This window comes from Antechinus flavipes, chromosome 1 (genome assembly GCF_016432865.1).
Source record: "Antechinus flavipes isolate AdamAnt ecotype Samford, QLD, Australia chromosome 1, AdamAnt_v2, whole genome shotgun sequence".
Lineage (NCBI taxonomy): Eukaryota > Metazoa > Chordata > Mammalia > Dasyuromorphia > Dasyuridae > Antechinus > Antechinus flavipes.
The window spans coordinates 507,420,038-507,438,225 of NC_067398.1; the positions used below are offsets into that span (position 1 = coordinate 507,420,038).

General features: G+C 33.1%; 1 protein-coding gene across 1 annotated transcript in view; it reads left to right on the top strand.

Annotated features, from left to right (window-relative positions):
- RAB12 (RAB12, member RAS oncogene family) overlaps positions 1-17,370 on the top strand; it is a 44,677-nt gene extending 27,307 nt beyond the window's left edge. The window contains exons 2-6 of the mRNA XM_051970438.1: positions 2,604-2,664; positions 10,276-10,414; positions 11,796-11,885; positions 12,458-12,562; positions 15,388-17,370. Of these exons, the coding sequence (XP_051826398.1) occupies positions 2,604-2,664; positions 10,276-10,414; positions 11,796-11,885; positions 12,458-12,562; positions 15,388-15,501 (509 nt within the window). The 3' untranslated portion in view covers positions 15,502-17,370. The remainder of the gene's footprint in view (positions 1-2,603; positions 2,665-10,275; positions 10,415-11,795; positions 11,886-12,457; positions 12,563-15,387) is intronic.
- Positions 17,371-18,188: the final 818 nt, after the last annotated feature.

Below are 18,188 nucleotides of genomic sequence, written 5' to 3' on the forward strand. Positions count from 1 at the left end.
TTTCCTATGCTTTTTATGTATACTATATTATTTTGCATCTGACCCATTAGGGTAAATAACTTTATACAGATCTAACTGCTTTTGATAATTATTTTTGTAGGAAAGTGCTTTCTGATTTCCCAAAAGTAACTTACATACTAACTTTCTTTGAATAGAGATGATAATTGAATATATGTGAAGCAATGAGATCACCAAGTGCCATAATATTTAAAGAGAAAAGAAAAGGACCCAGGACAGAGCTTTAAGGGACACACATGATTAACAAGCATAACCTGGATGAAGATCCAGCAAAGCAGCTTGGAAAGAGTGGTCAGCCAAATGGGAAGAGAACCAGAGGAGATAGAATCACAAAAATTTAGAGAAAAGGGAGTAGTAAGGAAAAGAGGGAAGGTAATCAGTAATTTCAGGGGATGCAGAGGGGTCAGAAAGAATGAGAACTGAGAAAAGTCCAGTAGATTTGGCAGTTAAGAAATCATTAGTGAGTTTTAAAAACACTTTTGAATGTACTTGATTCTACAAATTATAGAGGTTAATTTTTAAATATCTCAATATTTAAGCTTAACTGCTCTTTTATTGACATTGGTTTGGTTTGTTTTTTCCCCACATAAAACTATTTAGTTGGAACTGAAATCATTTTTTCCTTCTTGTTGAATTAGGATAATGAAATTAGTGAACTTAGTATGCATTGAGCCAAATTCATCCATGGACTGTTATCCTATTAGACATTGAATTGTTTCCTTAAGGAGGTAAAGTCTTTTCTCTAGGCTTCTAAAGCAAACTTTCCCAACCTCTTTTTTTTTTTTTTTTTTTTTTTTGATTAGACATTCCTTTAAACTTATCTCAATACATCAGACAAACTTTCTTTTCTTTCATATATCTTGAACTTTTTATATATACAAAATCAGAATCTGAGCCCATTCCTGTACCTTAATAAGATTCCATTCTGCAATATACCCAACAAATAATCACCTTAGCTTTATCTGAAAACTTTAGTGAGAACAATGGTGAGCACTCGATAGTTCTAATTTTCAAAAAGCTCTTTGACACCCATTTTCCATCTCTATACATTCTGGGGACAAATAAAACAAGTCTTTACCTTTTTTCACAAGGTGTAGCCTTTGAAGACAGTTGTCATGTCTTCTCCTTAAGTCTGTTCTTTTTTCCCCTAAGACAGCTGGGGCTAAGTCAAGGTCTGAGTCTAGATTTGAACTCAGGTCCTCCTGACTCCAGGGCCTTTATGAAGCACTGTGCCACCTCGCTGTCCTAATCTTGTCTTTTTAAAGCTAACTGTCCCTGTTTCCCCAGAGAGCCACATGTTGTGAGGTCTTTAACCATTCTGGTATCCTTTCTCTGTTTCTCTCCAGTTTATAAATGTCCTTCCTAAAAGGCCCCATGCAGAACTAAGCATAGTATTCCAGATGTGATGGAACTTCTGCCCATGCATTCTTTCTCCCTGAAGTCAACAAAACCAAAGTGGTATCTATTTTCTTGGCTACTATATCACCTTACAAAGGGTACATGTGGCACTTGCAATTCAATAAAATCTAGATCTTTTTTTCTCCAGATTAAACTGACCAAGCCACTCCTTTGTCTTGTATTTGAACAATTGATTAAAAAAAAAAAAAAAAAAAAAAAAAAAAGGCAGCTAGATGGCACAGCACCAGCCCTGGAGTTAGGAGGATCTGAGTTCAAATTCACTCTCAGACACTTAACACTTCTAGCTATTTGACCCTGGGCAAGTCACTTAACATCTCTAAACAACTAAGAGTGTCAGTGCAGAGAAAGTATACACTTACTTTAGTAGTAGAAATTTCTTACCAGAAGACAGGAAGGAATAAGCACTTATTAAATATCTTCTATGTGCTAAATGCTTTACTAATATCTCATTTGATCCATATAGCAATCCTGGGAGGTAGGTGCTATTATTAATCCTAGTTTTATAGTTGAGGAAATTGAGGCAGAAAGATAAGGATCACACAGCTATTAAATATGTCTTAGACTAGATTTGAATTCGGGTATTCCTGACTTCAGGTCCAGTGTGCCACATAGCTCCATTAGGAATTCTCTATACCAATAGAGACTGGCCCCTACCCATCTATATAATTATTTGTAAGGAACTATCACTTTATTTGGTACCATAATTTCAAAGAACCAGTTAACTTTAGATGGAGCCAAGTGTGCTTGATGTGTTCCTTGAAGGAAATGTTTTCATGAGTTAATAACAGTCTGTAATATACTTCATAAGCCCATAACTTTATTAATTTAGGTATATGTTATATGTATTTTTAATGAAGCTGCATCTTTGATACTAGGAAATGATATAATATAGAATAATAAATGAGGAATAATTCATAAGCTATCAAGCATGGTGAATTTTACAACTGAATTTTGTACCAAAGTTGGGGAAAAAATAGATTTATAGACCAGTACCATTCCTCTGCCTCCCTTTAATGTTATAATGACATGATTATTGGACTTTCACGTTCTACTATGAATAGAATTGTACATGTAAAATAGAGAAATGTGATGTTTTTATTATTTTAAGTTTTCTTTTTATTGTTTTGGCCTCTTATTTTTTCCTCTTTACTCTGTTTTATTTATAGGTGTTGATTTTAAAATCAAAACAGTAGAGTTAAGGGGAAAGAAAATTAGATTACAAATCTGGTAAGTAAAACAGTGTGCACCTATGCATCTAGCAATGTTTGTGTATATGTGTGTGTTGTTGCTGTGGTTGTTTTTAACATAGATCCATGCTTGTCTAATAAAATTAAACTGTTCTAAGCTGGTTTTTTGTATTTCCATTTTCTTGTTACCTCATTTCAAAACATATAGAATTTAGGTTGCTTCTTACTTCCTTAGAAGACAAAGAAGCAATAACTTACGTTGTAAAAGTGGCCTAGCATACTTTAAGTGTGAAAATATGGAAAATTAGCCTAGAGAGCACTGGACAGCACTGTAGTGAGAAAAGTACTGGACTCAGGAGTAAGTGGCATTCTACCTGGTTATGTTTAGTCATATGACTCAGCAATAGTTCTCTTAGTTCAATTTCTTTAACAAAATTCTGTTAAGTACTTTAAACTGTAAAGTATCGTGCAAATTAAGGCATCATAATCTTCATTATCATCATTATAAAATGAGACAACCTTTTGAAAAAAATAATTTAGTCAGATAAGACAGCATTCACCACTTTAGCCTTTTCTTACAAATAAGGCAATTTAGGAAGGTGAAAACTACTATAACAAAGAGGCAGCATTTGTTAGTTCCTTATTTTATTTCTTTGACATGCATAATAAAAATGCCATCCAAAAAATAGTTCAAATGTTATTATTTACTTATTTTGTATTTATGTAACATTTTGCAGTACTTTCTAAGGAAAATCCCAATATTTAAAGCCAAATCGGTCAGTTAAAAAGAAAGAGAAAATTGTCCCTAGGAAGTAGAGGCACCTTTGAATGATATAGCATGGGTGTTTTGCAGTGAGTCATATGTAAGTAACCCTTCAGACCATAATTTTGATGTTGCTTCATTCTATTTAAAAATCCCATTTGTGTAGATTAGATGGCCTGAATCCAGTCTCGGGAAAACTTTTTACCCTTTAATTTTAATATCATGTTCTTTGATATTATAATATGTTAGTATAACTTAAATTGCACATATGATGAAAGAATAAACCAGCTCTCCTGCTATCTTTTAAACAACTAACTGGCTTTTCTTTAACTTTTAACATTGCTTGATGCACAGATGGCATTTGAAATTACATCTAGCGCTGAAAGTTCTTTTGTGGAAAAGAAAAAGGAAATGAAATCTAGTGGTGGTTTAAAAAAGACACCATTGAGATTTTCTGTTACGCCATTTTATTTTTAATGACATAGATGCAGTATACTCAGCTTACTAACTCCTCTTGGCAGGTCAACTTCAACTCTGTTTGTCACATCATGTGTTTGTTTGCTTCCATCTGCGTTAATTGCTGCTTCATCTTTGGCATCATCGGTCACCTAATGCTTGAATGTTAGTGGCATGTCTTCATTCTTCATCTGTGTCCCTGTTTGGGACATAGCTACAGCAGAGCCCACATTGCTTGTCAGTGACATCCTGGAGTTGTCTGAGGTAATACTTTTTATTGGGGGGAGGGTCATTTGTAGCTATCTCAAACTCACTTTATTGTTGTTGTTGTTTTAAATTATAAAACCTCAAATTTTTGTTTAAAATATCTTACGGAAAAGAAATTTTGATTTGTGAATCATCATCCTTTAAAAAAAAAAAGTAATATTTGAAAATACTACTTTTTAAAAGCATCTTAAGAGGGAAAACTGGGAAAGATTTCAATTCTACCTTTTTAATGAAAGAATCCAAAAACAGTAAAAATAAAATAGTTTTCCTGCATCAGTTACTTTTTGTATAAGTATTTCTAAAGTAAAAAGCTACATTTAAAAAACTTATTTTGTACAGCAATTATAAAACATAACACCTAGATGGGTACCTTAGGTATTTTTGATGATATGAATGAGTTTGAGTCTTGTGAAAAGATCTTTTGAATCTTACAATTCTTATAATAAATCTTAAAGATTGAGATGATTAATCATTGTAGGTACTTCCTTATTTTGGTGACTACAGCCAAAGACACTATTTGTCTTACATAATATGCTTAATATTTTAAAGGTAACATTTTTTAAAATTTGTAGTGGATATTAATCAGATTCCTTAAATTGTTCCAATATACTAAGGCAACACTATTTACTTACCACTATAATTACTTACCTCTGTAAGACTACTTTCTAATGATTATCTTTTGATACTCTACAAAGTAAAATAAAACCTTGGCTAGATATTAAGAGGACTTTTATACTGAATTTCATTTTATGGGAGATAAATCATTTTGAAATAAAAGCCTGTTGTAATCACTGATATTTAAGACATTACTGTTATAGGGTCATTCACAAAATCCTAACTTTCTTTTTAAAATTTTTTTCTTATTCAAATTTGTAGACCTCCTAAAGTCTTATCCATGGATTTCTTAGAGGTTTGTGGACCGTAGGTCCAGAACACTGTCTTTAGTGAGATCACTGAGATATTTGGAAGTTCTGTGTTTAAATCCTGCCCTTGTTATTGACTAGTAGTATGATCTTAAGTCACTTTATGTCTCTGGGTATCAGGTGTTTTTATCGGTAAAATCAGGGAATTATCTTCTATGGATGTAATGAACAAGATAAATTATATTCTATGAATTGTAAATTAGATGCTCTGTAGTAAAGGTGAGCTTTTATTGAAAAAAATTGATAATACTTATGTCAGCAGAAAATAATAAGATATTCATATTCAAGAAGTAGGAAATTAGTTTATTGTATTTAAGATTCCTAAGTCCTTTTGAAGTCCATCAAAATATGTCTGCATTAGTCCTTCCCTTCCTGGGATCTCTCTACCCTTTATCATCTTACAACTCTAGAATACAGTAAATCTTCTGACAAGCAAGCAATGATTTTTTCCAGTTTGTGCCAAAATTTGGACAATTCCTCACCAAAAATTAAAGCCCATTTTAGCTTTAATTAAAACTTAACATCTTTCATTTACTCAGTGATTTTTATGTTATCTGAGTATAGGTATTCTTCATCTAAGATATATCTCATTTGCACATATTCTGCTTTTCCCTTGGGTGGTACAATGGATAGAGTGTCAGTCCTGGAGTCAGGAGGATTCGTCCTCCTGAATTCAAATCCTGCCTCATACACTTACTAACTGTGTGGCCCCAAGCAAGTCACTGTTTGCCTCAGTGCCCTCAACTGTAAAATGAACTAGGGAAGAAAATGCCAAGAAAATCCCACATGGGATTACAGAGAGTCAGACCCTACTGAAATGACTGAAGGACTAGCATAGAGCCTAGTCAAGAAGAAAAAAAATGTTAGCTTTCATCCAGTTTATCTTAAGTTAGTGAAAAGTATGAATTATAAGATATATTAAAAAGATTAGCTGCTTTGTTCTTTGAATTGTATAGGAACTATACCCTTTTCCCAGTTTAGGGGACCTTCCAGACTAAGAGATGAGCCTCATTTGTATGACACAGTTTGTTAGTCCTTAAAAGTAGCCTGTTCTCCATCTATCAATGCGGGTCACAAGCCCCTGACACTGAGAGTCTTAGTATACTAGTTATCTAGTGTTCTGAATTTAAGTGACTTGACCAAAGACACATCCCAGTGTGTCACAGGGTGATTGTTTGGAAACAAAAAATAAGGCCGTGTAGTATTTCCTACTTTATTCATTTTCTTTTCTAATTTTTTTTTTTTTTTTGCGCACAAATATTGCAGTGCTAAATTTCAACTATGGTATATGTTTTTTCCTTAATTCTTAACTTGTGCTCCCCACCACCCCTTATCTCCCTCCCTTCTTTCTCTCAAAGTCCTTAATAGGACTTTTCTACCTCTTCATGTGATTTAATTTGTCCCGTTATACCTCCCCTTTCCTCTTTTTCCAGTACAGATCTTTTTCCACTCCTTAATACCTTTTTCTTGGATGTCATTACATCATAGTCCATTCATAATCACTCTCTCTGCCCCAGAGACAGATACAATTTTCAAGAGTTACAGATAACATTTTCTCATCTAGGGTTGTAAACTGTTTAACTTTTGAATAACATATATTTTTCCCCTTTTTACAAACTTTATGCTTCTCATGAGTCCTATATTTGTAGATGAAATTTTCTGTTATGTTCTCTTTTTTTTTTTTTTATAGAAATGATTGAAAGTCTCTTATTTCATTGAAACTTCATCGCCTCCCCTGAAAGATGATACTCACTTGGCAGTTAATTCTTGGTTGTAACCCTAGGTCCTTTGTCTTCTGGAATATGGTATTCCAGGCCCTCTTTATTGTAGAAGCTGCCAGATCCTGGGTAACCCTGATTGTTGCATTTTGATATTTGAACTGTTTTTGTCTGGCAGCTTGCAGTATTTTTTTTCTTGAGATTATAGTTTTGGAGTTTTACAACAATGTTTCTTGGGATTTTCCTTGTGGGATCTCTTTCCAGAGGTGATCTATGGATTCTTTCAATGAATATTTCCCCTTCTGTTTCTAGAATATTGGGACAGTTTTCTTTAATGATCTCTTGAAGAATTCTATCCAGACTATTTTTTTGGTCATGGCCTTCAAGTAGGCCAATAATTTTTAAATTGTTTCTTCTGGTTCTATTTTCCAAGTCAACTGTTTTTTCCCATGAGGTATTTCACATTTTCTTCATTTTTTTTTTTCATTCTTTTTTAGTTTGTTTAATTAATCCTTGCTGTCTCATAGAATCAATAGCTTCCATTTGCCCCATTCCAGTTTTTAATGTGTGATTTTCTTAGGTTTTATATCTTTCTATTTAGTTAATTCTACTTTTGAAGGTATTATTTCCTTCAGTCCTTCAGTAGATTTTTTTTTTTTCCAATTTGGCCAATTGTATTTTTTAAGGAATTGTTTTCTTTAGTCAGGTTTTTTTTTCCTATTCCAAGCTGTTGACTCTCTCATGCACACCTCTCAATTCTTTTCTCATTTTTTCTTCTACCTCTCTTATTTGCCTTTTAAATTTGCCTTAAGTGCCTTTTTATGAGCACTTCTAAGAAGCCTCTTTGGACTTGAAACTAATTCATGTCCTGGAAATTTTCTCTGTGGACATTGTCTTCTTCCGAGTTTATGTTTTGATCTATCACTATAACAGCTTTCTATGGTTAAGGTTGTTTTCTGTTTCTTGCTCATTTTCTTTCCTTTTCTTTTGGTATTTTGTCTTTCTTTATTTTTATAGTGGAGCTCACTCCTGAGGTAAAGGTGGTGCTGTCCCAAGCTTCCTCTGCAGCTCTGAATCTTGGCTTTGAGCACAGAAGACCCTTCTGTTTGCAGGTTGTAGTTTTGCCTGTTCTTTTTAGGAAACAGCCTGGTTTTCCAGAGTTTGATTTCTAAGCTGGGACTGGAAGCTGCTCTACTGATTTGCTCCTCTACTGAGCCAAGACTGAGGGGCTCAGTTGCTGATTTGCTGACATTAAGACCCTCTCTCCCTGCCTTTCCCAGCGTCTACCTGAGCTGGGCTGAACATACTTTTTACCCCAGTGAGACTGACCTTTCTTGACGTTTTTTCAATCTATCTTGAGTTGGAGAGTGGTTTCATTCTCTCAGTTTCTGTTCAGAGGCTTGGTTTCATGTGGTTTTCGAGGGAAACGGAGAGCTCAAGCAGCTCCCAGACTTTACTCCCAGGCTGTTTTTTTGTTTTTGTTTGTGTTTTTTCTCCTTCACCCCATTTCTGTGTTTTGGAAATAAGAGAAAAATAACTAATCTTTCCTATAGCACAGTTTCCACAATAAAGGACTCATGATTGAAAGCTCAGGATTGCTTTTTCTAGGCCACCCAATCTATAACTTCACTTGGATCAGTACCATTTCTCTACTCAAAAATAGGTATGTCAGCAAATGAATTTTTGTTTACATGAATAGATATTTTTGAAGAAACAAGAAGCATAGCCAATTTGCTTGATCATTGAACACTCATTAATATAAGTGAAAGATTTCTTTTATGTTGAGGTTTCAAGAAAAATAAGTATTAAAGTCGGTTACCGACTTAATCATTTCCTCACCATCCTTCTGTATATCACCTTTGTGTCTTCTAGAGAAAAGTTTGTGATCCTCTGAACAAAACTCATTTAGGCATCTCTTTATATGAACTGAGTCATTAGCTATGTTAAACCATCATTTTGCATCCTCATAGTAAAAACATTTAAATTGGGATTAGTCACTGAAGCACTTTAAATAAAAAACCCCCACACATTTGAGGGTTTTTCTTTTTAAGAAATTTTAAAATCAGGAGACCTGATCAATTTTTCCTACCCGCTTCAGTTCCTTCATTTAGCAGCAAAGGCCTCTGCAAATAACTGCACTAGGGACGGAGGAAAAAGAAAGACTTAGATGTTCAAATGAGATTTATTAAAGGATGTTCTGTACAGACAACTGAAGTCTAGGTTTACAAGATAGTAATTGATTATTGTGGGTTATGAGTATTTCTAGGGAGCTTTGCTTCCACATTGCCTGGCCATTGCCAAGAGGATGGTTATTAATTGTTCTTTCAAGTGAAGTTTAAAGAAGATTGAGGCACTGATATATAACTTTTCCTTAGAATTCTACTTTCAAGTCCTAACTCAGATTCGGTAAGGCTGAGGGGAGTAACCTTCCAGTACACAAAGAGCATAACAAGAGGAAATAGGTCTCAGATATTAAAATAGTTTAGGATAAATTGTGAATGCATGAATATATTCTCTAGAGAGAAATCTATGCATTTACACTCCTTCAGTGAAGGATGAATGACACTTGACATTACAGAAATTTTAATAAAATAAAAATATCCTCAAAGACCGCCTAAGAAAGATCATAGAAACCACAAACTAGCCTTTGTATTAAGGGGCCCTTAAATAATAGCATTGTAAAACTATCAACTGGGTGACAGAGAGTGTATTTTTTAAAAAATTTAAATTAGAAATGCTGTTATTATAATTATGTTGATGGTGGTTAACACATGCTAATATTTTCAGGAAAGTTGAGATTCTTGCTTATCTTGTTAACTATGTTATTGATTTGAAGAACTTTATTTTTTGGTCCTGCATCCAGTATCTTAAAACAGTTTTTTGAAAAATCCTCAACAGTAAAAAGGAAATTAATAATCAATCAACAAGCATTTATGATATTTCTGTTATGTGTCAGACATTGGAGATATAGGGATAAAAATGAAGCATTCTTTATACTTGGTGAAATTAACATTTTTTGTACATACCTGCATTCCTTTTATGTGATCAAATTACATTGTTTTCAATTACTTGTGCTATTATTTTTACATTGTCGTCTCTTAAGCTGTTTTGATTTTTTAAATTTATTTTCAATATATTTTGTGAACATTTCATTCATTTATTTTTGCTACTATCCTGCATTCATGTTTCAATGTGACATAGCATCAATATCATTGAATTTTATGCCTTTAAGAAAAAATTCACTCTGAACATATTGTTGCTCTTTGTTCATAGATCATCCCATTATAAATATACTTTTTAAAAATGTGCCTCTTCTACTTTAGTTGATAAGTTTTCATTACTCACTTTTTGAGGACTTTTCTGCCTTTTTTTGTTGACCATAACTATTAAGAGGAAATGTTACACTTATATACCCTCCCATTATATAGATTTTGGTATATAGAATTTATACCAAATATTGTTTTGTTTTGTTCATACCTTATGAGCTGTGGAATCCTTGTGCCTATTTTATTGTTCTTTCCTAGGGACACAGCAGGTCAGGAGAGATTCAACAGCATTACCTCAGCTTATTACAGAAGTGCCAAGGGAATCATATTAGTGTACGATATTACAAAGAAAGAGACATTTGATGATCTACCTAAATGGATGAAAATGATTGATAAGGTAGGCTTTATATGTTTCTCATAAAATAATATAAATTAACTATGTGGCTCTGTCCTTTAAAGATAAAAAGCTTTATAATTATATATAATCCTCATCCTCCACCAAAAAAACTCTAGTATTCTAAAGATAAAAGTTTAATAATAAGTTGATGTTTGGTTTTTTTACCTTATTTCCTTTAGCCACCATCACTCCACCAAAAAATGCTTAGAGTTCTTTTAAAAATGAACTATAATTATGTATTCTAAATATAGTTGAAGTGGTGGGAGTCCAAAATGGTGATTTCACCAATATAGGTGGTTTCCTCTGTGAGTTACTTCCTCCACTATTGAAGATCAGCAAACCCCTGTGTAGGATTAAAATTGCTGAATATTAAAAAGTTATGGTTCCTGATTCTGTTAAGGCAGCTTTCATCCATTCTAAATATTTCACACATACCTGTAGTATAAAGTAAAATAATACATGTCCTGTTCATTTTAGTGAGCATGCTATTAATTAATATGTGCTTTCTTTAAAATAAAACAAAACAAAGCAAAAGAAGTCTCTTTATTCTCCTCTTGTATCCGACAAATGGCTGGCTGGTTGCTTCTTTGTGGCAAAACAGTCTGTCGGCAATGTCACTTTAGGCATACCTAGGCAGTTAGTCATTATCCTGGGAGACTAGTATGCACCCACTTCATTGGCTGCTTTTGTTTTGTGCTAAAGCCACAACACACACATACTTGAGGAAGAGTTCCTTAGTCACACATTTTTATTTTTTATTTTTTTCTTTGTATTTTTTTATTAAAGCTTTTTATTTTCAATACATATGCACAGATAATTTTCAACATTCCCCCTTGCAAACCTTGTGTTGCAATTTTTTTTTCTTCCTCCTTCCCCCTCATCGCCTCCCCTAGATGGCAAGTAATCCAATATGTGTTAAATATAGGCAATATATGTATAAATATATAATATGTTAAACATATAAATATACATATTGTCACAATTATCATGTCACAAAAGAAAAATTAGATCAAAAAGGAAAAAATGAGAGAAAACAAAATGCAACAAACAATAACAAAAAAAGTGAATGTTGTGATCCACTCTCAGTTTCCACAGTCCTCTCTGTGGGTATAAATGGCTCTTCATCACAAGACCATTGGAATCACCTCGCTGCTGAAAAAAGAAAAATGCTCAGTATATTTAGAATTTTCAGAACCAAAGTGTCTCTTTATAACAAAAGACTTAAATCCATAGAATTTCAAAAGCCTAATCTTTTTCTCTGGGGAGGGGGGGGGGCACTTCTTTACGTTTCTAAAATTTAAATTACAAGATTTTAGCAATTGTTTGGAAGAAAAGTCATATATCTCCGGGTACAAAAAGTTATTTTGTTTTAATTCTACAGTATGCCTCAGAAGATGCAGAACTCTTATTAGTTGGAAATAAGTTGGACTGTGAAACTGACAGAGAAATCACTAGACAGCAAGGTGAAAAGGTAAGAGAATGGGCAAAGTTCTCAGGGGCATGAACTCAAAAGGAATAAAATAAATTGGAGCTTTAATTTAGCAGTATTATATTCAGCTTTTATAATTGATTTTCCCTTATATCTGGTCACTTAAATTCATCTGGAGATGGAAAAAATATTGCTTTAGCATAGAATATTTATAATACTAGTTTTATATTACTTGGCTTTTCATTAAAATATTTTTATAGGTCCTTATCATATTTTGAAGAAATTTTACTTTGGTCATGCTTTCTTAGACTTCTTTTCTAACCCATTCTAAGCTATTCGGGCTTTTATGATTTTATATTTACGTTTAATTTAATGAAAATTTTTACTCTTTAGAATATCAGCACTTGTTTTTGCTTAGTATGTAAAAATTTTAGAAAAAGTTTGACCTTATTTTACAAATGAGGAATTGAGTTACAAAAGCTTTAAATGAATTATGTATCCATAGTCATGCAGCTAAGTAATACATGAACTAACATTAAAACAAATGTATCATGTTGCTGCCAACAATTAAGAATTTGGGTTTTTAATGTTTTTTAAAAATCTCTTTGCATTAGTTTGCACAACAGATAACTGGGATGAGATTCTGTGAAGCAAGTGCCAAGGATAATTTTAATGTGGATGAGATATTTCTAAAACTTGTTGATGATATTCTGAAAAAGGTACGTTTTTTGTTGTTGTTTGTTTGTTTGTTTGTTTTTATTCACAACTGGATATAAAACCTGAACTTTACTCTTTGCCATGACTTTAATGTGGAAATTAAAATTCCCATAGTTGTTTTGAATGATCAGAACCAAATATATCATGAAACTATTGTCATTGATCTGCACTTTAAATATCACTGAAGATGTAGCATTTGAGCCACTTAGACCAAATAAGAATTTACAGTGCAGATCAGAAATAATATGTAACACATTTCTATAAGTGCTTGAAATATTGAGATTTTAATAGAATAACCAGACATGATAAAAGCTACCAGGTTATATTTCCTCCCTTTTTTTCCTTACTTGAATTGAAAAGGATTCATTACACAGTATCTCATTAAAGTATGATCTTTAGACTTCTTAATTATTCAGTCTTCATAAAGTGATGCTCATCTTTCCATCATTTTTTTTTTTTTAAAGAATATTACGCACACAAGCAAGATTAAAAGGGAAATACAAAGCTGGAAAAAAATTACAGTCAATATTTCTGATAAAGGTCTTATTTATAAAATATGTAAAGAAATGTGTCAAATTTATAATAATACAAGTCATTCCCCACTTGATAAATGGTCAAAGGATATAAACAGACAATTTTCAGATGATGAAATTAAAGCCATCTTATAGTCATATGAAAAAATTACTAGATTAGATCAGAGAATTTGATTAATTAGAGAAATGCAAATTAAAACAACTCTGAGGTACCACTTCATACCTCTCAGATTGGTTAAGATGATCTGAAATCATAAATGTTGGAGGATATGTGGGGAAACTGGGACAATGCATTGTTGGTGAAGTTATGAAATAATCTAACCATTCTGAAGAACAATTTAGAAGTATACCCAAAGGACTATAAAACTGTGCATTTCCTTTGACCCAGCAGTGCCATTACTGGGTCTGTATCCCAAGGAAATCATAAAGGAGGGAAAAGCATCCACGTGTGCAAAAATGTTTGTAGCAGCCCTTTTTGTGGAGCAAAGAATTGGAAAATGAATAAATGTCCATCAATTAGGGAATGGTTGAATACGTTGTGGCATAAGAAAGTAATAGAATATTATTGTTCTATAAAAAAATGATGAACAACTTGATTTTAGAAAGGCCTGGAAAGATTTATATGGACTGATATTTTTTTTTCTTCCTCCTTCCTCCTTCCTCCTTCCTCCTCATCGCCTCCCCTAGATGGCAAGTAATCCAATATGTGTTAAATATAGGCAATATATGTATAAATATACAATATGTGTTAAACATGGAAATATACATATTGCCACAATTATCATGCCACAAAAGAAAAATTAGATCAAAAAGGAAAAAATGAGAGAAAACAAAATGCAACAAACAATAACAAAAAAAGTGAATGTTGTGATCCACTCTCAGTTTCCACAGTCCTCTCTGTGGGTACAAATGGCTCTTCATCACAAAACCATTGGAATCACCTCGCTGCTGAAAAGAGCCAGAGCCCAAAGCAGCAAAACTAGGAATGCATCATATAGAATAACAAAAAGAATGTGCAGTGATCAACTATGAAAGATTTGGTTCTTCTCAGAAGTTCAGTGATCTAATGCAATCCCAATAGATAGAAAATGCCATCTGTTATCCAAAAAGAGAAGTATGGAAATTGAATACAAATCAACATATTATGTTCACTTTTTTTTTTTGTTTTTTTCCTCTCCTGTGGTTTTTCCTTTTTGTTCTGATTTTTCTCTCCCAATATGATTGATAAAGAAATGTGTGTATAAGAAGTTTAATATACATGTATAATTAGAAAAAAAAAAAAAAACAATACATTTTTCTAAAAAAAAAAAAAAAGAAAATACTATGTAGCATGAAGGTACTTGACTTTCATGGAGTTATTGTTTTTGATTATGTTGATTATATTTATACTCAAAAGATTAAAATGTTTATTTAACCAGTGGTGTTGTAACTTATGTGAAATCTTTTTGGATTTGAACATAATTTTAAAATTTTTTGAGCAAATTCATGGGTCTCAAAACCTGTCTATAAAGGCAATTATAGCAATATACTATAGTGGAATATAACCTCATCGGTATGGCTTTTTACTCCCCTAATATAAGCAATAGCCAATCACAGTGCCTTCTTATCCTGCATGATTTATGTTTCTTAGCTCCATTTCATTTCTAACATTCCACCACAATCATGATACATGTCCAAGAGGACTGCATTGAACTGGGCCATGTATTTTTCATGTGTCTCATTTTGTTAATTTCCTGGTAATGAGACTGTCCATGTGTCACTAGATTTATCCTCAGCACAGACCAGGCCTGTTGCTCAGATTTAATAATGACTATGGAACTATCAGAGTGGTAATTACACTAGGATGGCCTTCAAGCCCCTAAAGTAATTTTCATATCACAGGGAATTGACAGTATAGGTGTAGTGATTATAAACCAAACCAATGCAGTGCAGTTTTTTTCTTTACCAGTGTACCAAATAATCTTTCGTTTTTGATTTTGTAAAATATATATTTCAGTTAATCCAAAAAGTAATTGAAGCTGCTCTTAACTTTTGCCCCCAGAGTAATGAATCAAATGGGCTTTAATTTTTTGTGAAGCTGAGTTTCTCATAGTCATTTTTTTTTTTTAAAAACCTTGCACACTTTAAAAGGCAGGGTCAATGGGAATATCAGACCTTGTTTGGGGTTATAAAGCAGCTCTTATTTATTTGCGAATTAGTGATTTTTACTTCTGTTTAATTTTTACTATTTGAAAAACTGTATTTAAAGAGAACTTTCTTAAATATTTAAGCATTCTTTTCCTCTGGTCTTACAGATGCCTCTGGATGTTTTAAGGAATGAATTATCCAGCAGTATCCTTTCTTTACAACCAGAACCAGAAATACCACCAGAACTGCCTCCACCAAGACCACATGTCCGTTGCTGTTGATTTGCTTCTTAGGGACATAATAAAATAAAAAAGATTTTTGGGAAGGGAAAAAGTATCTGTTCGACTCTGCACTACAATCATTTTGACAATTTCGTGTCGCACTTTGTTATCCAAGTCAGAGCTACACACTAACCTGTAAATATGCAAATATTTAATCCTGTGTAGGATTTAACTATGTTACACATTTCACACACACACATACACATACACACACACATACATTTGTATATTTTCTTCATTATCTCAGTGTTATAAATATTGTGTAAGCACTGGGGAAACTGCAGTACTCCTGATATAAAGGAGTGGGAGAAGTGAAATCTATAATACTTCAAATAAATGTTTTAATAGTTATTGTCAATTATATTAAAATGGCAGAAATTATTCTGGTATGAAGAGAGTATTTGGTGCTTTGCTAACTATTTTAAAGATAAATTTGTAAAAACTGAAGAATTTTTTGAATAAAGCTTCCATAAGTCATGTTTTTTTTTTCTTTATTCAAAAGACTTTTTCAGCTGTAGCATCTTTGTAGCATTGGAATGGTTCTGCAGCAAAGCAAAAATCCATTTGATTTCCATCCTTTAAAAAATATTTATTAATAGTATGTTAATAATTATAGCATATCACTAGATTTAGAGATATTGGGCTTGACTTAGACCTAAGACAGCAATATTGCTGTCATAGTTTCTTAATGAACAGACTGTACACTATACACCACAGAAATCAAGTAAAAAGAAATGTATTTGAAACTATTACAGATGTTAAAATAACTCTGTTGTCCTAAGCAAATCCTGTTTAAAGGAATTTTTTGAAGATACCTTTCTTATATCAAGGAACATACATGTATTTGCCTGATATCTTGGTTCTTTTTAATGGTAGACACAAATAAATTAAAAAAGCTTTTTTTAAAAAAAAAAAAAAAGTGAAGCTTATGTTCTGTCCAGCATATATTGTACTCTATTTTTGGGGGAAGTCATTAGGGTGGGGGAGTCTGATAATGAATTTGTGAACTCTATCTTTGGTATATCTTTTATTAAGCTGCACTTTGTTTAGTTAAAGTAAATAAGTAGTAACATATTTGAATAACTTTGAGTGTCTTGAATGTCGTGGCATTGAAAAGCATTGTGGTCTTTCTAAACTAATGAAGTCCAAATAAAATTTTGTATTTATGAATGACAATGGAATTGCTGCCATTATTTGTGTTTATTAGAAGATATGTATATATAGTGATGGCTAAGAGAAAACATCCTTTATGAAGAATAGATTTTGTACTTTAAATGTTTTATACAGAAAAATATTATTCCTAGGAAAGATATAGATGTATGTGCTAATACTTCAAAATATCTGTAATTGCATTGAATACTCCTTTTCTATATAAATAAACTTTACAAACAGCCACTTTAGAGATTCTTTGGTTGAAAAGGATCACCTTGGTGGTCAACTGTCTCTTCTAGTTCTGACCCACTTTATAGTTATTACTCCCCTTTGCACACTCTTACTGCCCTTACACACAACACTCCATTTCCCATTTCTATGCCTTTGCACAGATTCTCTGCCTTGTGCTTGGAATGCATTCGCTCTTCAACTCTTTGCTTAAGAATCTCCGATTTCCTTTAAAGCTCATCTCAAGTACCACCTTCTCTAAGGCTTTTCCGATCACTCCATTGCCAATGTCTTCTCCCCCAAAAGGTCATGTATTTATTTTGCGTATTTTATCTGTTCTTATATGTGTATATATCATGTCCTCTCCTTCTTTCTCTATAGAATGTAAGCTCTTGGAGGGCAGGAACTATTTCATTTGTCTTTGTGACCCCAGCCCAGCTAGTAAACTGCCTTGTACATAGGGACTTAATAAATGCTTGTTGACTGACACCTCAGTGTCATTCTGGTGTCATCCTTGACTTTTCACTCTCAACCACATATTGTGTCATTTGCCAAATTTTGTCTCATCTTTTCCACAACACTGATCAGATATCTATCCCTTTCACTTACAGCCACATCAGCCCTTCTGACTTCTAACCTGGATTATTGCAATAGCCTCCTCCTAATTAATCTTCCCATCTCAACTTTCCTCATGCATGACTCTCAAAGTGACTTATTAAAAGGCTGACCTGACTCTCTTCTCCTCCCCCAAATATCTAGGGCTTCCCTATTACTTCTAGGATCAACTATAAACTTCCATCTAGCATTGAAAGTTCTCAGTCTGGTTTGTTACTTTTACACATTTGTTACAAGTTACTCAGGTCCATTTGTAGGGCTTGAAGTAGGTGGCATGGTGCTGAACTTTCAAGGAAGACCTGAATTTGAATCCTGTCTCAGACACCAACCCTGTGCAAATCACTTAACCTCTCCTCCTAAATTTCCTCATCTGTAAAATGGGGAAGTCTGTCTCACATCAATCTCACCGGGTTATAATGAGGATTAAATGAAACGATACATACTTTTCAAACTTTAAAGCCTTAATATACGTGCTAGTCACATTGGAATATTTGCTCTTCTTCCTACGATATAGTAACTTACAATATTCAAAACATATTTATTATGAGAAAACGAACCCAGAGCGAAGTGACTTGTGCCCATGGTTACACAACTTGCAGGACTGGAATTCAATCACAAGTCCTCTGCATCCAGCATTCTTTCAACAATACCCTGCATAACCATTAAGTAACAAACCACCAGCCTGAATCCAA